Source organism: Onychomys torridus, chromosome 4, assembly GCF_903995425.1.
Source record: "Onychomys torridus chromosome 4, mOncTor1.1, whole genome shotgun sequence".
Taxonomy (NCBI): Eukaryota; Metazoa; Chordata; class Mammalia; order Rodentia; family Cricetidae; genus Onychomys; species Onychomys torridus.
The window spans coordinates 150137407-150165249 of NC_050446.1; the positions used below are offsets into that span (position 1 = coordinate 150137407).

The window sequence follows — 27843 nt, forward strand, 5'->3', positions numbered from 1 at the left end:
GTGCAGTACTATGTTTGTGATATGTTCCCATGTGATGTAGCCCTCACAGCCAGATCCCTACTGGATCATTTTATAGAGAGACTGAGGCTCAGAATGTGAAGGGATCTGGGGCAAGGTCCATGAATGGCTGTGCTGGACATAGAATTCAAACCTACACGTGCAAAGTTTAATTGTCTTCATGGTGTGGTGGGTGACATCTGGGAGTTAGTTTGTGTGATCTCTAGGGTCCGGATATACAAGGTGTGGTCTGTGGCCTCGCTGCAGCATCTGAAGCAACCTCAGCATCAGTGGGAGTGTTGCTGGAGTGTAGCTTGTTGCGCCTGGGGCCTTCACACCCCGTAAATCATAACTAGTGTTTTAGCAGAGATTGTAAATGACAATAATTTAAGAAGTTTTAGAAGGCTTGGTCTAGGGAATGGTGTCTCCTCCCCTACAGATGGAATTGTGTATTAACATCACCTAGCAGTTGTTAAGAAAGAACAATTTATCACCTTTCTAAGTTAGAGAAAGAGGTGGCTTTTTGCGTCAGTAGGCCCCTCCAAGGAGTTTCTCCAGGATATGCTCTGGCTGGTGTGAAATGGCATGCCCACACAGCTACCTGCTGCAGCCCATCGTCACTAGAGAAAGCCTGAAATCAACCAGGATGACCACCGGTGGAAGGCAGGATGGAAAGCTGAGCTTTGTCTATTCAGTGGAATAGTATGCAGTGCTAAAAAGAATAGCGTGTTATTTTCATTAATTAAAAAAAAATTTCATGCTTAAGTAAAAAAAGCCCCCACCCATACTGATTGCTTGTAGGGGATGAGGAAGAATGAACAGGGCAAATGGAGACTTCTTTTTTTTTTTTTTAAATTGAAAATAGATTTTTTTTCGTGCACTGTATATTCCCTCCCCCAATTCCTCCCAGATCCTTTCCACTTTCCCAGCCACCCCAAACCACACCCTTTCTTCTTCTTTCTCATTAGAAAATAAGCAGGCATCTAAAATGATAAAATAAAATGAGATTTTAAAAAAAAGCAAACAAAACAAGTAAACAAATGTCAAAGAAAAAGCACAAGAAACACATGGATGCTGAGACACACAATTTGTATACACAGAAAATCCATAAGGACAAATTTGGAAACCAAAAAAAAAAAAAAGGCCAGGGGGTGGTGGTGTAATCTCAGCACTTGGGAGGCAGAGGCAGGCTAATCTCTGTGAGTTCCAGGCCAGCCTGGTCTACAGAGCTAGTCCAGGACAGGCTCCAAAGCTACAGAGAAACCCTGTCTCAAAAAACCAAAAAACAAAACAAAACAAAACAAAACAAAACAAAACAAAACAAAACAAAAAACCAAACCAAACCAAACCAAACCAAACCAAACCAAACCAAACCAAACCAAACAAAAAACCTATTGAGTTGGTTTTGTGTTGGCCATTTTTCCCTTAAGTGGTTTGTATATACTTAGTGAGACTCTGATGGAGGAAACTGATTTTCAGGAGGGAGACTTTTATTGAAATAACTTTAAAATATACTTTAAATTTTAAGCCCGTGAGAAATTTATCCATTGGAAAATTATATGAATTTCTGGGCATTGTGGCTCACATCTATAGTCCCAGCACTTGGGAAGCTGAAGTTGCCATTAGTTCAAGGCCAGCTTGGGTTTGACTAGTTTGGTTTACAGAGTAAGATCTTTTTTTTTAAAGATTATTTGTTTACTATGTATACAGTATTCTGCCTGTATGCCAGAAGAGGGCACAAGATCTCATTATAGATGATTGTGAGCCACCATGAGGTTGCTGGGAATTGAACCTAGGACCTCTGGAAGAGCAACCAGTGCTCTTAACCTTTGAGCCATCTCTTCAGCCCCAAGACCTGTTTTTTTTTTTTTTTTTAAACCTGAAAAATAAATACAAAATTTATATAAGTCAACTTAAAATGCATATACCCAGGCTCTACTCTAGACTTCAGAGAGGTCAAGAATTTTCTTTTTTGAGTCAGGGTCTCACTATATAGCTCTGGCTGGCTTGGAACTCTATGTAGAGCAAACTGGCCTTGAACTCACAGAGTTCTTCCTGCTTCTACCTCCTGAGTTCTGGAATTACAAGTGTTTACCCTGACATTCAGCAAGATCTTTCATTTTTCATGGGCTCCACTGGTCACTCTAGCAACAGCTGGGTTCTGGAGCCTTTGCTGTGGGGTAGCAGAAGGTTTTCCTCTAACATGTTCTTTGAATTCCATTGTAACCTGCATTTGAGCATGTCTATCAAAGCATAGTCATTGGTTCATTTCCCATCAATCTTTCTGGTTTTAAGTTGTATGGCCACCATGGAGCAGTTACACACATGCTGAGGTTGATTTAAATATATCATTGCTTATTCACCACCATTGCCCAGAAGTTTTAATCTTTTGCCTTAGATAGTAGGATTTGAAAGTCATTATAACCGACCCCCCCCCCCCACTTCCACCCCAAATAATGCTTTTGCATTCTCAAGGTGAACTGGCGAGTAGCCAAAGCCAGGGAGAGCCATGCAGAAAGTGGAAAGCAGGAGCCTCAAGGTCCACAACATGTTAGACACACTCTACACCTGAAACATGGATAATTTCACAGTCATATTTCCAGTGCACTCAAGACTACATGAAACAGCAAACAACAAGAATCATAAAAACAAGGGAAATACCAGAATACAATGATAAATGCAGTCAATTATCCGAATTTGGGGAAACAAAACAATATTACATAAACAACTATATAATGAAAAACAAAGTATGTTTTTATTTTTTGAACTCATTGATACGAATACGGGAATTCTTATCCCATTAATTTTATATAATGAAATAACTTATTTTTAATCTATCTAGACAGATCTTTATAGCATGAAAATTACCCATGAGACTGTGTTGCTGTGCTTATTATCAAACATGTTGTTAAGCTGCAGAGCCTCTTAGATGTTTTTAGCAGGAAAAGGCCATGAGAAAATTAGATTTTGTTAACAATGTTATTCTCAAAGATAATAACCCATTTAAAAAATAGGCTTTGGCCCCATTAGGGCCACGCAAAGAGAAATGACTGCCTGTGACCTCTTGGTGTGAAATGTAAAACTAGTTTCAGAGATGCTTAAACCATTTGGAACTGGAATGCAATTTTGATTGGGTTTGGTTGTCCTAGCCTTTTTAATTCTGAGAACATGGAGGTTACACATAGCACCTTCCGTGGCTGTTAATACTTGACTTTGACTCACAGGCCAAGATGTCCAGGCCATAGGAAGTTGTGCTTTTTGGGCTGGGCTCAGTGTTAACTAGAATTAGTTTCAATCATCTGCTAGCCTGGAATAGGATTTGCTAGGCAGGGGTGACGCTGCAGGGTAGGGGCATGGTGCTGGCAGCTTCTGGAGAAGGGACAGGGCAAATTGTTTCTCCTTCTACCTCCTCCTCTTCTCCCTCTTCCTCCTCCTTTTCCTCCTTCTTATCCTCTTCTATTCCTTTTCTAGCTCATGTGTGTGTAGGCTGGTGGGTGGCTTATGTGTAATCATGTGTTTGTGTGAGGGTGTGTCCCTGTGCATGTACTAGAATGCCAGGGGACGGTAGCAAGTGTCCCTCTTTATCACCCTCCCACTTATTCCTTTGAGGCGGGATCTCTCCCTGAACTTGAATTTGAATTATTTTCACCTAGGCTGACAACATTGACACTTCTCCTGTTTCTGCCTCCTACAATGCTGGTTTTTCAGGCATGCCTAAGACTGTGACTGGTGTTATGTAGGTCCTGGGATCTGAACTCGGGTCCTTATGGTTGTGCAGTAACTACTTTACTACTGAACCATATCCCTAGCCTGGGGCAAAGTTCTCAACCAGGTTCTTCATCTTTCCCCCAAAGGTAACAGCAGTCACTTTCTTTGGTTGTGAGGAAAAATACCATAATACAGAAACACTGACATGTTGCATGTGTGAATGAGTACATCAGTGTGGAGATCTGTCATTTGTTACACGAATGGGGCAGCCTTCCTGTCTCTACTCAGAGGCTGTGCTTGGGTTACAGCTATGCGAAGCTGTAATTCCCTCATCTTCAGGTGCTGGGTGGGAGGCAGCTGAGATGCTTTGAGGATCCAGGGTGGAGGACTTCTGTTTCATTTATCTTTTTTGGTTATCTTCATTTTCTATGTACTTGATGGTATGAAAATTATTGAGAAGCAGTGGACAAGGAAATATGGAATTAGCTATTTCTTTGAAAGAAAAGGGCATTATTATCTGAGGTTGAACTTTACACTGGTAATGTGATCTATAACTGTGAAAGCCTAGAAGCTGCCTAATTCTTCTTGCCTGTGTGTCCAATTTGCAGATACGAAAATGAGTGTGAATGTCAATCAGTGTTAAAAGAAATGCTGGAGCGCCTTAACAAGGTGAGTGGAACACAGCCTCGGGTTTACACAGCTCCTTTACAGCGCTGACCTGGATGGTAGGAACAATTGTTTCCCATAACCCTCTTCCCATTATTTTAGGATTTGTCTGTTTCTTGTTGCCATTTTCATTCTTGACTTCTTAGTTTCAATTGAGTCTTTGTGAGTGAACTGATGTACAAACACACCTTATGACACAAAATGTGTGGTCTCCTGAGAGAAACGTAGATCACGAAGCTGATATGTTATGCTTGGTGTGTTAATCTGTTTTCCATTAATATAATGAAATACCCGAGGATGGGCAATTTGTAAAGAAAAGAGTTTTTATCTCACAGTTTTGGAAGTTGTAAATACAAACACATGCCACCGGATCTGGTGAAGGGGCCTATGACTTCGTTCTCTGATGGTAAAAGGCATCACTGTCATAGCATGTGAGCTTGCATGGCAAGCCATCATTGGGGTGGGGATGTAATGCCTTCCCACTATGCACCCCCCCTTGAAGGTCCTCTTATTTCTCAACACCTCTGCACTGGAGACCAAGCTCCCAACACATGGACTATAGTTCTAGGCTATACAATATGCCATTATTACAATGTCCACTTATGGTTTATCTAGATAGACTGATCACAAATGACAGTGTTTATTGTGTAAACTGATACCTCTATTCTGTTGGCCTTGAGGTTGCTGTTTTGAAGCAAAAGACTCGGGGAAGAGAGGAAGAAACACCTATTTCCTTTGAAGCATTCTCTCTTTCTCTTCTCCCTTTCCTTTCCTTTCCTTTCCTTTCCTTTCCTTTCCTTTCCTTTCCTTTCCTTTCCTTTCCTTTCCTTTCCTTTCCTTTCCTTTCCTTCCCTTCCCTTCCCTTCCCTTCCCTTCCCCTTCCCTTCCCTTCCCCTTCCCTTCCCTTCCCCTCCCTTCCCTTTCCCTTCCCCTTCCCCTTCCCTTTCTTCTTCTTCTTCTTCTTCTTTCTTCTTCTTCTTCTTCTTCTTCTTCTTCTTCTTCTTCTTCTCCTCCTCCTCCTCCTCCTCCTCCTCCTCCTCCTCCTCCTCCTCCTCCTTCTTCTCCTTCTCTCTCTCTCTCTCTCTCTCTCTCTCTCTCTCTCTCTCTCTGAAGCATGAGAAACAGTCACGGGGAGGGGCCAGGGATTCGGGAACATTCCTGTAATGGTTATATGGAGCTGTTCCGAGCTGGGGCAGTTTCCTTCTTCCGATTGTCCATCATCAGCCTGATTGGGTTTTCTGCTGTGGCTGGGAGAATTCTGCTCTGAGTAGTAAATTCTATTGTGGACAAAAGGGTTGGACAGAAACAGGCATGGCTAATAGCTACAAGAACCATCTTTTCTGACCATGCCAGAGCTTAGCCCTTGGGTTGAAAGGAGTCATGGAGATGACTTAGTTGAAGGGTGCTATTGAGGGCACACGGGCTGCTAGCCCCGCAATGCTCCCATGCTTATAGACACTACACTTGTCTTGTTTATTTTGTCAGCTTGACACAAGTTAGAGTCATCTGGCAAGAGGGAGTGTCAGTGGAGAAATTGCCCCCACCAAATTGCCTGCAGGCAAGTCTGTAGGGCATTTTCTTGATGAATGATTGGAGTGAGCACCCCTGGACTGGTGGTCCTGGGTGGTGTAAGACATCAGACTGAGCAAGCTACGGGGAACAAACCAGTCAGCAGCACTCTCCCATGATCTCTGCTCCAGTTCTTGCCTTGACTTTATTCAGTGATGGAGTCTGAGCGACCTGAGAGTTGTAAGCTGAAATAAACCCTTTCCTCCCCAAGGTGTTTCTGGTCATGGTGTTGGGACAGCAACAGAAACCCTAATTTAGACAAAGCCCTTCCTTCTTGAGCTCAGATTGCCCTTACAATTCTCTCCATATAATTGGCAGCCACTGCCGACAGGAGGAATTACTCAGGGCATTTGCCACTTCCTAGTTTTGTCTTAACCTCTGTTGTCAAAGCGGCATTAAAACCGGAACTAGAAATTTGGGAAGCTTAATTTTATTTTATCAACATTATCTGCATCTGGTGCCCATTCTCTCAATGATGACCCTGGGAGTGGGGTGCCGTTGATAATTCATGGGCAGCTCAGCAGTTAGCATTTGGGACTGTCTCAGGCCAGAGAGAGGACACGTGAGCATCGTAGGTGTGCGAGACCTGCTCCCACTTTTTCCCCAGGGTACTCTTGAGTAGGGAGAAGTGAGACACATTTAGGTGGAAATAGAGAGGGTAAAGAGACAGGTAGAAACATAGGATAGCCTTAGGAGGGCCTGGGTCAAAGCCCATCAGCCCCTTCTGTCGCTGCTAAAGGGCTTTTAAAGGAATGCCAAGGGGTGGAGCAAAAGACTTCCCCCTTGCTAGATCAAAGCATCCCACAGAGCAATGCCAAGTGCAGACCCTTCCAAACACCTGGTAACCATGCATGTGGTCAGTCCATCCCCTTATGCAGCCCCACTGTGTAAAGCAAGCTCAGATCTCACTAGGAAACCTCTGTGGACCCCAACAGCTAGGCATAACAGAAAGGTGGTAAAGATGTGCTGTAGCAGAGCTGCAGGGACACAGACTCCAGGATGGTGGGGATGGGGATGTGGGGATGGTGGGGATGGGGGTGTGGGGATGGTGGGGATGGTGGGGATGGTGGGGATGTGGGGATGGTGGGGATGGGGGTGTGGGGATGGTGGGGATGGGTGTGTGGGGGTGGTGGGAATGGGTGTGTGGGGATGGTGGGGATGGGGGTGTGGGGATGGTGGGGATGGGGGTGTGGGGATGGTGGGGATGGGGGTGTGGGGATGGTGGGGATGGGGGTGTGGGGGTGGTGGGGATGGGGGGTGGGGATGGTGGGGATGGTGGGGATGGGGGTGTGGGGATGGTGGGGATGGGGGTGTGGGGATGGTGGAGTGATGGCTCCAGGCCTGTAGTAGCAGAGCTGGGAGTTTCTTTTTATGAGCACTCAGTAGTACCCAGCTGTTCTGCTCACACTTTTTTTCTTCAAAGATTTATTTATTTATTATGTATACAGTGCTCTGTTTGTATGTATGTCTGTACGCCAGAAGAGGGCACCAGATCTCATTATAGATGGTTGTGAGCCAGCATGTGGTTGCTGGGAATTGAACTTGGGACCTCGGGAAGAGCAGCCAGTGTTCTTAACCTCTGAGCCATCTCTCCAGCCCCTGCTCACACTTTTAATTCATCCCATTTTTGGCTGTGGTTATGGTCCAAAGTTTGCAAGAGGAGGGCCCCCTGTCTTCTCCACAGGCCAAGGGTTTCAAGGACACAGATAGCTAGCATCCTCACCTAGGTGGGAATTTAGGCTCTCTCTGGTGTCCCTCTCAGCCCCACCACAGTGACATCCTTCTCTTTACCCTCAATGGAAACTGACAGTGGCTTTTCAAACCTTTTGTCATTTCTCTCTTATTACAAAAGCAATTCATCTTCTCAGCAGAAAAATAAGGCAATATAGAAACTGAACACCAAGGGAAGGAAATCTCACCCCTTTTCCACCCAGAGAAAACAGCCACATGACCTTCATGTGTATTGTAACAGAGAGACAGTGGGTGTTTGAACTGTCAGCCCCACAACAATAAATCTCATGATGTTGCCGCCAAGAGTGTTGGTGAGGGCTATAACAGAGAATTAATTGATGTGGTTGTCTCCTGGGCCAGGGTAGGACCCTCCTGTCCACAAGAGGAAGGTAGCTTGTTAATAGAATCGTACCACACTGCTGAGTATCTATGAAACTGGGGTGGATTCACGTACGCTTCACCTTTCTTATCTGTGGGAATCATCACAGTCCACTGGCGTGAGAGAATGTCTCCATGCCAAATGAGCATGAAATGACTTATCAATACACATGACTTACCTGTCAAATGGCAGTGCACAGTCTTTGTCTGTGGTCAATGGCAGAACATTTGATATGACAGATACCAGCTTAGTTTCCCCCAACTGTGAATGAAGTGCATGACCTGATGGAACAGGAGACGACTTTAGCTGGTTCATGGAGGTGTAAATTTCTCATAGTTGTGAATTTTATATATATATATATATATATATTTTATTTTGTGTGCATGGGTGTTTTGCTCTCATGTGTGTCTATGCACCATGGGTGTGGCCTGGCGCTTGCAGAGGTTACAAGAAGTTGGACCCCCTAGAACTGGAGTTACTAATGGCTATGAGTTGCCTTGTGGGTGCTGAGAATTGAACCCAGGTCCTCTGTAAGAGTAATAAGTGTTCTTAACTGCTGAGTTCTCTCTCCAGCCCCAGTTATAATTTTTTAAAAGTTTTTAAGAAAGTATTTATGTGTATATGCGTGTGACTGTGTGAGAATATGCCGAGTGTGTGCAGGTACCTTTGGAGGCCAGAAGAGGGCATCAGATACCCCTGGAGATGGAGTTATATGCGGTTGAAAGCCACAGACATGGGTGCTGGCAGTGAAGTTGGGTCCTCTGGAAGAGTGAGTAGCAGGTGCTCTCAACTGCTTAGCCATCTCTCTAGCCCCCCAATCATGATGTTTTTCTTTTTCTTTTTTGTTTTTTTGAGACAGGGTGTTGCTTTGGAGCCTTTCCTGGAACTCACTCTATAGCCCAGGCTGGCCTCGAACTCATAGAGATCCGCCTGCCTCTGCCTCCCTGGGCAGAGGAGTGCTGGGATTAACGGCGTGCACCACCGATGCTAAATTGTGAATTTGTTTGTTTGTTTGTTTGTTTGTTTTTGTTTTTCGAGACAGGGTTTCTCTGTGTAGCTTTGCGCCTTTCCTGTAACTCACTTGGTAGCCCAGGCTGGCCTTGAACTCACAGAGATCCACCTGGCTCTGCCTCCCGAGTGCTGAGATTAAAGGCGTGCACCGCCGCTGCCACCACCACCACCTGGCTTAAATCATGAATTTTTATGATTGCTTTTTATTTATAGCATATTACATAAAAAGTTCATTTTAAATAAACCTAAGGAAAAAAGTGAATCAGTCTAAAGAAAGCCCAGAGTGAATAGTAATAGTTCTTGGGTTTAGTGAAGTTGTGTAAACACTGGATTGAGAGGGTCCTTGAATGAGCTTGTGGGAGCCCCACACCAGCCTGTGGTTACTGTTGGGGCTGATTTCACTCCAAGAAAGAAATCATCCCAGGGCCTTCTTTTTCCAGTGAAGGGCTCACCCATGGGCTTAAATAGCTTCAGAACTCTTCTTCATCACATGCATGGCAGGCATAGACTGGAGTGTTTGTATTCCTGGCTCGTTCTCTACTTCCCAAGGACAATCCGAGAAGCCACATCCTGCAGAAACCAGACACAAAGTCAAGTGCTGTAGGTTAAAGATGCTGCGTGGTCTAGAGAGTGGGTCCTTCTCTGTGTCCCTCCACCTGTTAGCAGACATGCAGAGCCCATAGAAGACTTCCTGAACCTCCTGCTGTGGAAATGTGACTCACTCATCTCAGACCTACTAGGCATGCACACCCCAGGAAATGAACCTTAGTCATCCAAGGTCAGCAGTGAGTGTGGCTAAGTTCCCCAGTTGTTCCCCCTCAGCATAGAGAGTTCCAAAAGTCTCCAGGATTCCCAGCAGGATCAAGTCTTGTTCACAATGGTGACCTATCTGCCTGTCTACCCTTCAGGGCTTTGCCACCCTGTATCCCCGTGTGTATCATCAGCTGGGAAAGAGGAGGCTAGAAGAGTGGAATTCTCATCCTGTTGATGGTCAGGAAAGTGATTAATCTTTTTTTTTTTTTTTTTTTTTTACATTTACTTATTTATTTACTAGTGTGTGTGTGTGTGTGTGTGTGTGTGTGTGTGTGTGTGTGTTCACATGTGCCATTACATGTGGTCAGATGACAGCTTACAGGGTTGGGTTCTTTCCTTCTACCATATGCATGGGTCCTGGGTATTGAACTCATGACATCAGTCTTGGCAGCAAGTATCCTGACTTGCCAGCCTTGGATCAGAGATTTTGCTTAACAAGTCTGGAGATGTTTGCTGAGTCAAATCAACTTTTGCCTCTCCACTTAGTCTCAGGGCCAGTTCTGATAGTATCACTTGCAGGAGGGATTCACCTTTGGGTGTGGCTGTGGGAAGACATTGATTCACACACCTGCCAGATTGTCACGTTGCTCATGCAATAGACATCCAGAACAGATCATTTTTGGTTCTTAAGCACATATGCCAAAGCAAACCACTCTTTGTTACCTTCTTTGAAGGGAACTAAGCCCCTCAACAAAACAGCTAAACAGTAGGGCTGGTGTTAGTCACATGCTCAGTCTTTTGATGGAGTGAGAACCACACATGGCTCTTAAATAAACATTCAAGCATGTATAACCTCTGTAACTCATTGCGACACATATATACTTAGAAGATGACTGGCTGCCAGTAATTCCTGAGTTTGCTTATCAGCTGGACGGCTGGCTCTAAGGAATGGACTTTAAAGCTTAACTCTCCCCTTTCTTTAAAATTAACAACAATTTAGACTGATGTAGCTTCTAGGTACATGTGTTTACCTAAAAACAATGAAAAACATTCAAAGGGGCTCATGTGCTTGTGGTTCACGTGCCTCTGAAGTCCCCTGTGGGAAAGAGCAGGACATCCCGAGGTCGGGGCAGTAAAGATGGAACATGAAGCAAGCACCTTCAGGGTTACCAGCTGCTACAGGTCCAAGAATTCCTAACTCCAGAGAAGAGGAGAGGAAGGGCCTGGGAAGGGAGGCATTAGGGAAGACTTTGGAGTGTGGAAAAGCTTGCAGGAAAGGAGAGCTGAGGAAGAGCACTTAGATTGCAAAGGGAGAGAGCGGACGGAATCTCAGCTCACCCAGAGCTTCCTTCAGGCAAATGCGCGGTTTTGGAAAGATGTTTTGATATCCAGGGTTGTAAGAAAAGTGTTTTTAAAATTAAATCCCAGCTTGCCAGTGGTTTTAATGAACTTGGATCTCCATTCTTTAGCAGCTGGGTTTTGACGGAAGCCTAGAATTTCTGGGGAAAAGTTGTCAAGGATGATTGTCAAGGGTGCCTTGAACTTTAATGATCTCTCTGGTTCCTTTCTCAAAAATGGCTGTGAGGGCTGGGATGTATCTGAGTAGTAAAGGGCTTCCATAGCATGTGCAAACTCCTGGCTTCCATCACCAGCACAGTGGGAGGTGGGGCTGTTAATATCCTGGACCATGCAGACCAGGTGGACAGGTGGCTCTGGAACTTCTCCTTGTGTCCTCAGCACCTGGCAGGGGTGTTGGAATCCTCGAGAGTATTTGCATTTCTAGCTAGCTCTCAGGTACTGTGATCCATTTTGTGAACCATCTACTCTGTTTCGAGCACACACAATATCAGGGTTGGATTATTTTCTCAAATTAGACAGTTGACACAGGCAGTTGATTCCGAAACATCTAGATGCTTCTGTTGCTGCAGCGTTTGGAAATTCAGCTGACAGCATCTCAGGCATAATGAAAACACAAGCGTCTACACATTTCTGCTCTCTGGCACAAATAAAAGAACATGCTTCCAAAACAAATTCTCATCATATCAGCAACTGCACAGTTCCAAAGTGCCAACTCACCTCTGGGATTTTCGGGGCAGTATATGACATGATTGTCTTCCAAGCAAGGCATGTGCTTACAGAACCATTTGACTAACTCCCATTTTAAAGACAAGAATTGCATTTTTATTATTACCACAGGTGGCTTTGAGATAGTGCTTTGTGGAGCTAATGCTGGTCCTGGCATGATCCCCAGGGGGAGATGTGGAAGGATGTGGAGTGTCTGGTAGGATGGGCCCTCCACTAAGCAGGTTCCAGTTCTGTTATCATGTTAGTTTTCATTAACAATGGAGGGGCCCATTAATCAGCCTGGTCCAAGTGCCCTCACAAAAGAAGACTTTAGGCTTTGAACTACATTTGCCAGAGCCCTATGTTCCATGGATTTGGTTGAAGGGCCACTAAGGGACTAGAGCTGTTGGACAGATGGGCTGTCTGTGGCCTTTTATCATCTGCAAGAAGATGATCCAATGTGCTTAGCATGTATAAGGTCCATCCCCATTCCCAAATAAGCAAGCTTCTTTGCTTTGATCTTATACAATGGCTTCTGTGGTAGGTACTAGTGGCTTTAAAAAAAATGAGAGGAGACCAATGTTCTCCAAGGTCTCGTCCATCTATAAGATTCTTGTTGCATGAATCCTAAATGGTCTTATAATAAAAAAACCAGACCCAGATATTGGGGTAAATCCTGAAAGATCAGAGAGCCAAAGGGTCCAGTCGCTAGAGAAACTTCTCACCACTACTGAATCCTCAGGCCACATGGAAGGTGAGATCCTATCACCAGGAACCCTCTGACTGAAAACCTCTGAGTTCTCAGCTGAAAGGGGGGGCCTTTGTCCTCGGCCGAAAAGCTCTAGTTCCTGTCTCCTCATGCCTTATATGCCTTTCTCCACCCAGCCTTTTTTCTTCCTTCCTAGTGCTGGGATTAATGGTGTGTGTGCTTCCCAAATACTTGTAGCAAAGGCATGAGATCCCAAGTGCTGGGATTAAAGGCCCGTAAGTCCCAAGTACCTGGATTAAAGGCATGTGCCACCACTGCCTGGCTCTGTTTCTCTCATATAGTCCGGGGTGGCTTTGAACTCACAGAGAGCCAGACAGATCTCTGCCTCCTGAGTGCTAGGATTAAAGGTGTGTGCCACCCTGCCTGGACTCTATGTTTAATCTAGTGGCTGGCTCTGTCCTCTGATCCTCAGGCAAATTTTATTTGATACACAATATATCACTACAGATTATGAGTGTTTGATCTCTCTTAGCAATAACACAAGGAACAAGGGGTGCTTGGAATCCTATTTCTGATTCTCCCTCAGCTCCAGTAATTATGGACCAAATTTAGGGTCATGTTTGGAAAAAGTGAATATCAATAAATCTTGTCCACTCCACCCTATCCCCCTACAGGCTGAAAAGGGCAGGGGGAAGGTAGAAAAGATCCAAGAAATTGGCTCTGTGTCTTTGTATGATATTTGTTCGTGTGTGTGTGTGTGTGTGTGTGTGTGTGTGTGTGTGTGTGTATGTATGATTATGATATGAGGTGGGGGTGGGGGTACATGCCATGGTGTGTGTGTGTGTGTGTGTGTGTGTGTGTGTGTGTGTGTGTGTGTGTGTGTGTGTGTGTGTGTGTAGCTCAGAGGACAACTTTGAGGAGTCAGTTCTCACTTTCTACTTTTATATAATATAGGTTTGGTCTTAAAACTCAAGTTACTAATGGCAAGATACAGAACAAATATACATAATCTATAAATTTTAAGGTTATTTGTTATGTGAATAGATATGAACTCTTGGCTTTTTCTAGATAAGATTCCTCAAGCCTGGCACTGTGGACGTTTAGGCTATAATATTCTTTGTTGTGTGAGTGTGGTGGGAAGCAGAGGGCTGTTTGTGTATTACAGGATACTTACAGCGGTCTTCTGTCCTCTGCCACTCAAATACTGACAATAATAACTATCTCTAGATGTCAAATGTCTTCTTGGATGCAAAGTCACTGAGTAATGAGAACTGTTGTTTTCAACGAGGCCCAATGACTAGCTTGGTGTTTTGTTTAGAATGCAGCACCTAGGGCTGGCAAGATGGTTCAGTGGGGTAAAAACACTTGCTGTATATGACTGACGACCTGAGTAGGATCCCAGGAACCCATGATGGAGGGAGAGAATCAACTCCTGAAAGTTGTCTTCTGACTTTGCGCGTGTGCACACCTCAAACCTGCTCACACACACAGACACGCACACACACACACACACACACAGACACATACTCACAGACACACAGACACACACACACACAGACACACACACACAGACACACACACACAGACACATACTCATAGACACACAGACACAGACACACACTCACAGACACACACACACAGACACACACACACATTCACACACACACACACACAGACACATACTCACAGACACACACACACACACACACACACACACACACACACACACAACATGACTCTGTTTTAGTAAGTCCCCATGTCGTCCCTGTGTTCGCACATTGGTTCACGGTACACCTAAGGGCTCCTGTGACCCTGATGCAGCTCTTTTCATTGCAGAAAGCCGATGAAGCCTTATTGAGGAATCTGCACCTTCAGTTGGAAGCACAATTTCTGCAGGCAGATATCAGTGTGGCCAAGGACAGGTACAAAAAGGTGAGCAGTGCATGTGGGAAGGAAACCCTCTCTCCTAGGAAACCAGTCTGGGTTTGGCTGAACAGGAGATTGCTAGACTGAGCAACCTGTGATTACATTCCCCTATATTGGCATGAGCCGGCCACTGGACAGCACCCACCCAGCCTGAGGTGAATGCAGAGCATCAGTGGGCAATGCCAAGTTATGTGGGGATTGTGATGTTAGGTTTTGGTGTCTGTACTTCACATTGTAATCTACAAAATTAGATAGCTGTATCAAGCTGTAAGCAGTCAACTTTTATCTCAGAAAAATGCAGAAAGGGAGAGGTTTTTTTTTTTTTTTTGTTTTGTTTTTGTTTTTTTAGGTATTGTGTTATAGCCCTTAGCTCTGCCTTCAAGGCAGCTAGTTGACACCTTTATTTAGGAGCCCTCTCTTTCAGAGTGTCCTGACCTTTCCTCTTTGGATCAGACTCTCACCAGTGTGATGCTGGAGGCCTTGGCACACTGGAAAATCAAATCCTAGCACTGTGTAATCGTGAGTAGGCAGCCTGGCCTTTCTAGGTTGCTTGCTATTTTCAAAATTTGAGTGGCATCCCGGTGCTACTGTGTGGGTTAACCGTGGGTTAATGGAGGGGAATGCTGATTCTCCCTGGGCTCTGGGCTCCTTCTGATGGCTCACATTGTAACCTGAATCTCAGGTCTCTTGTCCCTTGAGAAGAAACTTGGAGACAGGAAGGGGTTACTTACAGTTGAGGCCAGAATTCAGTTTCCTTCCATCTCCCTTGTTATTTTGTATAAAAGAGGAAACAAAACCCAGGAAATGAACCTGTGTAGATTTAGCTGCATGTTGTTATGGCTGTGAGGACCCTTTTCTAGGGTGGGTGGGGAATTTCTTAGTTGGCCTTAGGACCCTTATCTGTTCTCACCAGGCTGGAATTTCTTGGAGGAACTTTCCTTCTGTGGGGTTCATTTTTTAGGGTCCTTGTTTCACTGATACGGTGTCTGTACCTCTTTGCCGAGGACGTTACTGTGGCAGTTGAAAGCTGCTCTGTCTCATAGGAAATATTGGGGGGCCCCCATACCCCTAGAGCGGCCTCATCCAGTGGCTGATGGGTGTCTGTATGAAAACTCCCTGGGCTCCTCTTGCCTGGGTAGCAGGACTTGGATGACAGTCTCAGGAGCATGTGCTCCATGCCCACAGGAATGCAATAAATGACAGACCCTGCTTGGCCAGTCTCCTGCCCCTGTCACTCCCCTGTCCTGTTAGCCACATGGCCCTGTTCTATTAATTCAGCTGTCCACACCCAGATCTTTCTCTGGGAAATACTTCTAGGGCCCAGCAAGCCTGTGTTTCCTCCTCCTCTCCACCCTGCCGTGTGTGCTTTGCACTCTGCACAGAAAGAGATCCTTCCAACCTCTCACCTGGCCCTTACCTGTTTCCTCCCCCACACCTTGCAGTATTTAGCTTCCTTGTATTTATCCTGACAGCAAGGCCTAGGGGCAGTCTGAAAGCAGCCCAGAGTACTATGAAGGCATTCAGAACAATAATTAGGAGGGTGGGAAGCTCCCGTTTATTATCTGTTGGACCCCAGACTGGCTTGGAGGGGCTCAAGTCAGCTCCTATGAGCAGAGCCTGAGATGGTGACCCAGGGACCTCAGTTAATTAGAGGAGGGCTGTGGGGAGAGAGTGAGAAAGGAACATTGATCTCACCTGGAGGCCAGAGGTTGGTCCGTTTCACTCATGGGCTGGGGCCCAGGTAGCTTTCCAGACAAGTTGCGCAGTGGTTGGTCAAGTCTGTTTTCTGTAGAGGGGCTGTGTGATTAGTCATTGCTCAGAGCTGGGGAAGGTGCATTGGCTGGTAGAGGTCACCAGGCCTCCCTGCAGACAGCTCTGTTTCATCAAGGGACTCCCATTCTAGGGGACTTCAAAGCCAGCCTAAGAACACACACATTCATTTAGTCTTGGCATGGCTGGCTAAAGCTGCCCCCTCAATGAAACACTGTCCTGTACTGTCAGAGTCCTCTGTAGATGCAAGCCCTTGTTTGGTCCCTTTTTCTCTGGTGCAATTAACATCCAGGGCTCTGTGAAGCCAGTGGCAATGTGTGAACGTAACTGAAGGGAAATGGCAAAATAAACCAAGCCTCAGTTTACTCTTCTTCCCTGTTGCTCTCCTCAGATGTGAAATGCCCGCTCCATGGTGCCCTCCCTGGCAGCTGCAGCTGATCTTTTTGTTGGTCCCATTGTGACCACAGCTGTGAAGACACTCACTCCTGGGCTTGGCTAGGATGGGAGGGAAGGATTCAGGCAGCTCAACTTGTAATGAAATTTCTTTCCCTCTGCAACAGAATCTTCTGGAAATCCAGACCTACATCAGTATCCTGCAGCAGATCATCCAGACTGCTCCTCAAGTGTCCCTGGTGACTAGTGGGATGCGAGAGGTAAGCATTGGAGCCAAGGCTGCAGGGAAAGCTGTCTGGGCCTGGGGGAATCCTTGCTCTCATTCCTGTGGACCGAGTTGACCTTCTCAGAGGTTCAGGGACAAACACTGGGTCAGACTGCTAGAGCAAGTAAGTTATCCCCTGCCTACTTCTGAGTGGTGTTCAGGTTTTAGGGTTACTCTTACATTCTTTGTTCCAACTGTAAATGCTGACAGATTGCAGAGGATATAAACTTTGTCCCTTAACATTACCTTAGGTTTTTTTTTTTTTTTTTTTCTCGAGACAGGGTTTCTAATTTTGGTGCCTTTCCTGGAATTCACTTGGTAGCCCAGGCTGGCCTGGAACTCACAGAGATCCACCTGCCTCTACCTCCCGAGTACTAGGATTAAAGGCATGCACCACCGCCGCCCGGCTTACCTTAGGTATTTTCTCCTAGGAAGTGTGGTCTATTCTCTCTTGCATACTTTAAAGATGGTATTGAAAATTGTGTGCTGTATCAGTCTCTCTTCTCTTGTCGATGACCCAAGAGTAGACTGGGCAAGCTAGAAAGAAGAGAGCATTGCTTTGACTGATGGTTCTGGAGGTTCAGGGTCAAGGGGCTTTTGTCTAGTTACAGTGTTTTTGCTGGCTGTGTCCAGAGGCAGTGCAGAGCACTACAGGGCAACAGGTCCTGTGTCTGCGTGTCTGTGTCTGTGTGTCCTTTGAATTTTTTCTTCTCATAAAGCTAGCAGGATTCATCAAGGGAACTGGACCCCGATGAACTTACCCAACCCTAATTACTTTCTAATGGCCCCTTCATAGTCTTGACGAACTTTTCCTTTTTCCTTTTGATACACTCTTGCTCTATAATTCCAGCTGGCCTGGAACTTGCCATCTTCTTGCCTTGGCCTCCTGAGTGTTGGGATTATAGACATGTGCTTGCATCTTTTCAAGGCTTCTCAGAAGGGATTAAAATTCAGTGTGAATGCTCGGAGGGTCCAGACCACATTGCTGTTATACCGGGCCATTGTTACACTCCCTCTAGTTGTGAATGAATTCCTGTTTTGTGTTCCTGCCGGTGCTAGCTGTCAACCATCACTTCAGTCCTTGTTTTATTTCTCTGCTAGGTATGTAGGGAGTCTGGATGTGGTTTGAATTTGCATCCTCCAGCATCATTGAGTGTTAATTTACTATTCATGGATCTTCTTTGTTGAGGTATCTGTTCACCTCTTTTGCCCATTCCTAACGTAGGGACGTGTGAAAGCCTGTTTGTGTTGCTATAGTACAATGCCACAGGCTGAATAATTTATAAAGTACGGACATTAGTTTCTCACTGTCTGGAGTCTGGGAAATCCAAGATCAAAGCACCAGCTTCTGGTTAGGGGCTGTCTCAGGCTACCTTAGTTGGTGGCAGGTGGAAAGGGAAAAAAGGGACAGGTTCCTAGTCCTCACTGTCAGAAGAACAGAAGAGGGAGAAGCTAGTCTTATGAGCTTGTTCTTAGAGGCTCAACTCCATTCCTGAGGACAGAGAACCTTCAACTAGGCCCCAGCTCAACTCTGCTTTGTTGGGGATTCATTTGGCACAGTAGTAGGCTGTTTTCTTATTCCCTTTAGCAGTTTGGTCATAAAACAAACTTAAGGACACTAATGAATACATTTGCAAGGGTCATCTCTGTTCCTGACTGGGTGAGCCTATGGCACATGCAAGATGTGAAATCCTGTTTCCAGTCTAAAACTCCCATTTCCTTTTTAGTGGTTCTCCAGCTGCTTGGCAGGATGGTGGGCATTTTAAATATGTAAGCATAGACAAAAGGATGCAAATTAAAATTAAAATGTGGGCTGGATGTGCAGCTCAGTGGTTGAGGGTGTGCTTTGGATGTTCAAGGCCTGGGTTTGGTCCTTGGCATCGAATATAATGAAAGAAATAAAATGTAGCACAAATAGTTAGAAGGTTTTATTAATAAAATCAAACCCAAGGCCAGTTATAGGGGTGAATGCTGGACGATCACAGAAGCAGAACAAGCCACAGCTTCCTCACCTCACCAATTCCTCAGGTGATCTTGTTTTCTCAGCTGAACTGTGCTGCTCAAAAGCCTAAAAACTTAACCAGGGTAGTTCCTGGTTTTCACACCTTATATACCTTTCTGTTTTCTGCTATCACTTCCTGGGATTAAAGGCTCTTGTTACCATGCCTAGCTATTTCCAGTGTGGCCTTGAACTCACAGAGATCCAGGTGGATCTCTGCCTCTGGAATGCTAGGATTAAAGGCATATGTGCCACCATTTTCTGGCTTTTATATTTAGTGGCTGTTCTGTTCTCTGACCCCAGATAAGTTTATTAGGGTGTACAATATTTTGGGGAACAAAATATCACCACAATAAAATGCCACTATGTCCTTTCCTCGGTGGTTAGGGTAGGCTGGTAGAAGTTTGGTGGATTGATCAGATTCTGATAGGGATTTTTGTTGTTTGTTTTGTTTTTCAAGGATGACCTAAGACAGTGATTTTTAGCTCTGGTGCCTTTGTAGTTTCCTAGAAGTGTGCTCAAGCTTTGTCCTAGGCCAATGACTGGATTCCTCAGAGCAGAACTATGCTCTTTGGGGCACACAGAAGGCAGACAGACTGCAGAACCAGAGCGATAGGCTTGCCATATGCTTGAAGTGGTTTAATTTTAACTTAATTGAAAAAACAAACCAAAACCCTCAAGGCTGAAAGACCCCCTACCCCCAATGCCTTTAATAATGTCTGTTGCACTCATGAGCTTACAACATCCCTCATTACCTGTATAGGGTTGCACAAGACTGTGATGGTCAACATAGACATGGGTGTGGTGGACCTCATGGGGTCTAACCATTCCCTAAGAGCTATTGGTGTTGATGTTAGTGGAAGGGATACTTATTGTCATCAGTGGTATCTACCTATGCACAGGAAAGACAGGGAGGCACAGATTCAGATAGCATCTTATTCTTTGTGACTCTTAGCTTAAGAGTTCTGCACACTGGTTAGTTAGTTAGGTAGACACTGGCTAGTTAGGTAGACACTGTTTAATTAGGTAGACTGGCTAGTTAGGTAGATACTGGTTAGTTAGGTAGATACTGGCTAGTTAGGTAGACACTGGTTAGTTAGGTAGACTGGCTAGTTAGGTAGACTGGCTAGTTAGGTAGACACTAGCTATTTAGGTGGACACTGATTAGTTAGGTAGAATGGCTAGTTAGGTAGACACTTGTTAGTTAGGTAGATACTTGCAGGTTTGTTTCATTGACTCTTCCTTTTTTTTTCCTGGAAATTTGTGGAAGTTATCTTTGTACAAATGAACATTGTTAAGGTTTGAACATGAAATGTCTCTTACAGACTCATGTGTTTGAATGCTTGGTCCCTAGTTGGTAGCTTTTTTTGGGAGCTGTGGTAGTTTCAATGTAATCCCCCCCCCCCCCAATCTCATAGGGAGTGGTACTACTAGGAGGTGTGGCCTTGTTGAAGTAGGTGTGGCCTTGTTGTAGGAAATGTGTCATTGTGGGGTTGGGCTTTGAGGTCTCTTATGCTCAAGCTACTAGAGTGAGACAGACCACTTCTTGTTGCCTGCAAGATATAGGAATTTCAACTACTTCTCCAGCACCATGTCTGCCTGCACACTGCCATGTCCCACCATGATGATAAAGGACTGAACCTCTGAACTGTAAGCGAGCCACCCTAATTAAATGTTTTCCTTTATAAGTGTTGCTGTGGTCATGGTGTCTCTTCACAGCAATAGAAACCCTCACTAAGACAGGATCTTATGGAACCTTTAGGAGGTGGAGCCTAGCTAGGGGAAGTGGGCCAGGCCTTAAGGGTTTCAGTCTTTGGTTAGTGGGCCCTCTTGGTTTGAGCCTGTGGCAATACAGTACTTCATGGCAGGAACAGAAGAAGAGAGAAAGGGGGCCTGGGACCCAGTATCTCCTTCAAGGGTATAATGCTCTCCACCTAACTTCTTCCCACTAGGGCTCTCTTCTATAGGGTTCATTATTCTTCATAGCTCCATAGGTTAGTAAACAAGCCTTCAACATGCAAACCTTTGATATCCACACCATAGCAGCCCCTTGTGAGGTGTCTGTGAGCAGGGGCTGCCTTCTATATGTGGCTTGAACACTTAGTATAGACTCAGCTTTGAGTTTATGGGGTGTTGAGGAAGTGTCCTCTGTGTTGAAGGCAGAGGTTCTGAATAGTCAGCCTTTGTGAATCATTGGTATTTTTGAATAAGTAGAGAAGCAAGTCAGGACAGATTGTGGACAGGTTGGAAGGGGGGTTCCTCCCAGACTCTGCCCCATTGATCATCCATAGGTCAGTGCAGAGGTCTCAGCAGGGCCCTACTTCCTTATTACCTTTTGGGGTCAGATGACTCCTGCCTGGTACTGGTGCATAGTTCATGGCTCAGAGCACAAAATGATTCTCATCTCCATAGACACAGAACCCAGAGCCAAATGAGCATCTGCATTCCACAGTTTTCACAAAAGGGAAAATGGAGGCTTTGAAAGTCAAATGTCTGTCTGGCTAGCCAGACTGTGACACAGAGAGGTCTGTACTTGGCTCTCCAGGTCTTTGTTGTCTGAGCTTTACTCTCGAGTAGTTAATGGTTCAGATAGTGGCCACCATGGGCCTGTTTGCGGCAGCTTGGGCTGTTGTTACAGGACCCTTAGTTTATTGCTCACAGCTCTGGAGGCTGGAACTCCAAGATAAGTTGCCAGCAGAGTCAGCACCTGCCACAGGCTCTCCCTCACTGTGTGCCCACATGGTGGTGGGTAGGAAAGTGAGCCTTCTGTTAACTCTTCCTTTTCTCATAAGTACTAGCTCCTAATGGAGATCCACTGTGGTGATATATTGTGTCCTCTAATACACTTTGCCTGAAGATCAGAGAATAGAACAAGGCACATAGAGGCCAGGCAGTGATGGCACACATCTTTAATCCTAGCACTCAGGAGGCAGAGATCCAACCGGAACTCTGTGAGTTCAAAGCCACCCTGGACTACATGAGGTTGACTCAGTCCAGGGAAGAAACAGAGCCAGGCAGTGGTGGCACACACCTTTAATCCCAGCACTTGAGATCTCATGCCTTTGCTAACAGTATTTGGGATGCACACACGCCATTAATCCCAGCACTAGGAAGAAAGTGATGGTTGGGCAGAGAAAGGTGTATAAGGTGTGAGGAAACAGGAACTAAAACCTTTCTAGCTGAAGCTTTTTGGCTGGAGAGGTTTCGGCTGAGGACTCAGAGCATTCAGTCAGAGGATTTGTGGAGTTGGGGAGGCGAGACGTGACAGTGGCTTGTTCCTTTGTCTCTCTGATCTTTCAGTATTTGCCCCAATATCTGGCTCCATTTTATTATTATTATTATTGTAAGACCATTTAGCAATTTGAGGTACATTCCACATTTGTGACTTCATCTGACCCTAATCACCTTCCAAAGGTTCCCACTCACTAATGCCTTGTCAAATTGGGCATTGGCACGTGGACTTGGGGGATACAAAGAAGGAGCCCAACTCTGCCCTTTTCATCTTTGCATTTCTTCTCGTATGAATCTGAACCTGAGCTCCTCATGCAGGAAAAGCTGCTGACAGAACGGGAAGTGGCTGCCCTGCAGAGCCAATTGGAAGAGGGCAAGGAGGCGCTCACCCATCTGCAGGCACAGAAAGCTGAGCTGCAGGCCCAGGTATGCTCCACATCCTCATAAGGATCTTCTACACATTTTATTGAAACGGAACATGCAGGCATAGGTATCCATTTCTTCGATTGTTACAGACTCAACACACCTAGGTGTAGCCAGGTTTCTCCAGTCCAGTCTGCCCCCCCCCCATCCTGCGGCCACTTATAAATAATCACTCAGATTTATATTTCTTACAAACTGTATGGCCTATGGCTCAAGCTTCCTGCTAGCTAGAGCTCTTATAATTTAACCCATTTCTATTAATCTGTATGTTGCCACGTGGCCACAGTGTTACTGGTCTGCTGACATCTTGCTGTTCCTTGGGCAGCGGCTGAGTCTCCCCTTCCTCTCCTTTCTCCTTGGATTTCTCGCCTGCCTCGAAACTGCCTTGCCATAGGCCAAGACAGCTTTATTTATTAGCCAGTGGGAGCAACACATATTCACAGCCAACAGAAAGATATCCCACAGCATCTGTGTGCCCTCACTGTCACATTCTGAGCAGGTGACCAAACGCTTTGCTTTGCCCTGGGCTGAAACTTCCCAGGATGCATGTTTTAGCGCTTAGCTAAGGAGAGTCCTGGGAAAATGGAGAGAGAGAGAGAGACATATGGACACCTAGTCTCACAGTAGTTCCCCTCTTGTTTCCATCACATCATACCCTTCCCTACCAAGGGCAATAACCCATTTCATGGGGATCGCTTTGCCTATGCCAAGCCTATTAGACACAGACACGTATGAGGGTTTTAATTCCACAGTCACTCAAATCTGGGCATTCCTTTCTTCTCTCCAGATGGTCTCTCCTTTGAAATTGGTGATGTTTCAAGAGGAATGCCCATGGGGTGGTATGGGGGTGGGTTGTACCAGTGTTTGCCTCTCATTAGCTATCTGCTAGCATGAGGCTCACATGTCTGTTTCTTTTTAGTTGTGGCTTTTATGGTTCACAGTCTTGATTCCTTCATACTTCTTTCTTGTTTCCATGCAGATGGGCACAGTGATGGGGAATGTCGGGTTTAAATGCTGCACTTCCTGCTGGGGAGGAAGGGGGGAACCACATGTCTCAAACCAATCAATTAACATTTAGTAGGCAAGTACACCCAAGGGACAAAAAAGAATAAGATCAAAATTCTGACTGTAAAACCTGGGACATCTGGATTGACATGTCACTCAGGCCCTGCCTTTCTGCTCATGGCATCAGGAAAAATGGAAAACGTTTCCTGGATTCCCATTGTATCTCAGTCTCCAACATCCTGTTTCCCATTCCTGCTGGGCTTCTCACAAAGCTCTCACTGCACAGCATTTCCACGGGCCACTGGAAAGCAGCCAGGGACAGTGGTGGTCTCTGAGCTGAAGATCACAGGGGAGAAATTGAGTCATGACCTAAAATACATTCTTCGCAGGACATAACCACTGCTCAGGGACTAGATACTTCTTGGTGACTGTGATTTCCTCTGAGGACCCGAAAGGAGGAGAGAAAGGGGAGGAGAGAAAGGGGAGGAGAGAAGGGAGAGACAAAGAAATGTTTATGTAGAGAACAGGTGTATTGTGTGTGGGTATGTGTGGGATGTATATATGCTATGTGTGGTATATGTGTATATAGGGTCTGTGTGTAATGTGTGAGTATGTGTGATGTGAATGTATTTGCTGTGTAAGTGTGTAGAGTATATTGTAAAGTGTGTGTGGTATGTATATTGCATATGAGTGTAGTGAAGGGTGTATGTGGTGTGTTCATGTGGCATGGTGTTTGATGTCTGTATATATGTGTATGTGAGATGTCAGGTATATGTGTGGCATGTGCTTTTTTTATGAAGTGATATATATATATATATATATACACACACACACACACACACACATATGTATGGCATATGTACATGCATGTGGGATGTGTGTATTGTGTGTGCTTTACATGTGACTGAGGAAGTGGGTATAGGTTCAATCATAGTTCTGGAGACTGTGGTTTTCAAACTGTTAGTTGCAACTCGTTGGGCATAAAATGAATTCAGTAAAATTGACTGGTATAAAGAAGGAAGAAAGCACCAGCATGGAAGTGAGACTAAGAAGAAACAGAATGTATGGGGGTTGAAAGTGTAGAGTTTGGGGTAACCGTTGTCTTAAATATATCTGTATGTATTTGACTACATATGCATTTGCTCCAATACACACGTGTGATATGTCTTATGGTGTGAACTATGTCACTTTCCATGGTCAGGGTGACAGAGTTGAAAACCACATCTCTAGATACGAACAAGATGAAAAGCCTAGCCTGGTATGGAAAATCCTAGTTCTGGGGCAAAAAGAATGTTTTTCTTTCTTTGTGTACATATAATGTTTTTGTTGACTATAAAAATGTGATATGTATGTGGAGTGTGTGATGTATCTATGTAGGGTATATGTACATGCATGTGGAATAAATGCATTGTATATGTGTGGTATGTATGACTCAGGAAGCGGGTGTGGGCCTATCATGACCCCAGAAACCCATTGTTCCAAACTGTTAGTTGCAATTCATTGGATCTGAAATAACAGGATTAGCCTGGTTTCTTGAACGTGAGGTAGAACTCCCAGATAATGCCCTGTTCTCACCTTCTGCCACTACTGAGACTCACAGGTTTATCTCTTTGTAAGACAGGCTCTCACATTCTTATTTAGGTCCTCTTCCCTCCCCATGGGCTTTGGTAGTCTGGTGAGGCTTGTGGACCCTACTCAGAAAATTAATACATATATTAATGGTTAAAAGCAAGCCAATTATGTGAAGATAGTTGTCAAAAATTACCAAATAATTCCATGTGTTATACACCTATCCTTGACTTGAGGGGTCAAGTTTTGATGACTCCATCGTGAGTCTAAATAGCCTGAGGTGAAAATGGGTTTCCTATGTCCCACCTATCTATTGCATATCCTGACCTAAGAGCACAGCACCCTAGAGATGTCTGCTGGGTCCTCTCTAGTGACTCAGCTCTGGCTTGCTGTCACCACACTCTCTGCAAGAGGGCAAAGTACAAACCGAGAAGCATGACCTCTCACACTGCTTTCACATTGCAGTAAAGTGGACCATCACAGGCCTGAGACAGTCTGCAAGTGCTTGTATATTCGCTTGTCGGTATCCAAGGGGATTAATCTTCACATCCCCACAGATCCTGAATTCATGCATGCTCAGGTCTCTGAAGTGTTTTAGTATTTGTTTACAACCTGTGCAATTCTCCCATGTGCTTAAACTTAACTCTAGAAACTTACAACACCCAATATAGTGTGAGGGGGTATAAGTAGTTTTATCTTTTGTTATTTAGGGAATAACGACAAAAAATGGCTGTATATATTCAGCAGAGACACAACTAAAATATTTTCAATCTCCACTTGGTCAAGTCCGTGGATGTGAACTCCTCGGACACAAAGGCTGACTGTATTCAGTATCAGAATACAGCTGTGGGTCTACTGAAACCCAGGTTTGCTGCCTTCACATGTTGCCACAACCCAGGTGCATGAAGGGACTCTTGAGGTTGTTCTCACTGTTCTGGAAGGCAGGCGGAGAGGGTCTCCCAGGATGAAGTAAAGGAATGGGTGCACCTGGGTCCCAGCTGGAGGATCTCATGGGAGAACTTGCTTCCAATGTGGCTCATTGTTCATGTTGTTGGTAGACGTCACTCCTGCCAGGCTGCAGTAGGGAGGACCCCGTTTCTTTGCTGGTTTGGTCATAGAGGCTGTGCATTTCTTGGCCCCAGGCTGTGCCATCTTCAAAGCCAGCAGCTGTGCACAAAGTCCTCCAGTGTCTGATCCTCTGGCTCCAACTTCCCTAATCTGGCTCCTTCCTCTTGTATGGGCTTATGTGGTTAGGACTAATTTAAATACCTTACTTTTTAAGAAAGATTAATTAAGAACCTAACACTGACAAAGTCTGTTGCCATGTAGCACATTCATGGTTTAACCGTAGGGGACAAAGTTCACAGAGACCATGAGCTTATCTGATAGATACCAGGTGGGTGTGTATCATGAATTTGCAAGTTTCAGGTGATGTTGATGGTCCTGGTTCAGGAGCCATGATTTGAGGGCATAAATATGAGTCACTGGAGGTGTGAGGGGTGTGCTGGGTGTGGGAGATGGGGTGGGGTAGATCAGAACATTCTGTGACTGATCTTGTGAGTTCCAGGCTTGTGCCCTCTACAGTGTCATTAAAAATGGTCACTGTGAGTTTTGCTAATTTAAGAGTTTTTGTACTTCCACAGTGAGTAGCTGACCTCTAAGGGATATTTGGTTGCATAGCCTTTTAGCCAAGCCAAGGCTAGGACTGGGGACAGGGTATTTGGCAGAGCTGCGGCAGATATTTCTATCTCTGGTTAGGGTTTTTGATGCTTCCAGAATGTTCCACAGTTGGGGTGTTCAGGGTAAGGTCCCTGGCCCAGCAGCATCAGTAGTATCTGGGAACTTGTCAGAAATGCAAACTCATGAGTACATCCAGACCAGCCATGGCCTGGCAATCCCTGTTTTAACAAGTCCTCCAGTCGACTCCACAGGCATTTGAGAGACTCGAGAGCCAGCATCAAAGAACAGAGCCTGAGATCGGAGCTGGGGAGACCCTTCCTTCAAGATGCCCAAGTCCCGGGAGATGTCAGTTCTTCCAGGCGGAGGAGGAATGACAGGCATTTCAGTGTCTTGAGGGGACCTGAAAACAGTTTTAATGATTGCCAAGTGGGACACACCCAGGCCTCTGTTTTCATCAAGGTTCTCATCACCATCTAGTGGTGAGATTTGTCAGTGCAGAACATAGGTTTCTGCTCTTCCCAACAAAATGAAATGAAACACCACATTTATTTGCTGGTTTTGTGCATGCGTGTGTGCGTGCGTGTGCGTGTGCGTGTGCGTGTGTGTGTGTATTAATGCATGTGTGGAATTCAAAGGACAACTCTCAGAAGTTGATTTTCTTCCTTCCTTCCTTCCTTCCTTTCTTTTTTTTTTTTTTTTCGAGACAGCGTTTCTTTGTGTAGTTTTGGTGCCTGTCCTGGATCTCACTCTGTAGACCAGGCTGGCCTTAAACTCACAGAGATTCACCTGGCTCTGCCTCCGAAGTGCTGGGATTAAAGGCATGCGCCACTGCTGCTTGGCTGATTGTCTTTTATCATATGGGTCCTGGGGCTCAAACTCAGGTTGTCAGGCTTGGTAACAAGCACATTTACCCACAAAGCCATCTCACTGGCTGTATTATTAATATCATTATTACACACATTAGCCCATTTATTGTTAGATGTCTCAAATAGTTA

The 27843-nt window shown here is 45.2% G+C and overlaps 1 protein-coding gene across 1 annotated transcript in view; it reads left to right on the forward strand.

The window, feature by feature from the left end:
- Positions 1–27843, forward strand: part of Bfsp1 (beaded filament structural protein 1) — a 93064-nt gene that overhangs the window by 57389 nt on the left and 7832 nt on the right. Inside the window, exons 3-6 of the mRNA XM_036185349.1 lie at positions 4314–4374; positions 14424–14519; positions 16844–16936; positions 22490–22597. Coding sequence (XP_036041242.1) covers positions 4314–4374; positions 14424–14519; positions 16844–16936; positions 22490–22597 — 358 coding nt within the window. The remainder of the gene's footprint in view (positions 1–4313; positions 4375–14423; positions 14520–16843; positions 16937–22489; positions 22598–27843) is intronic.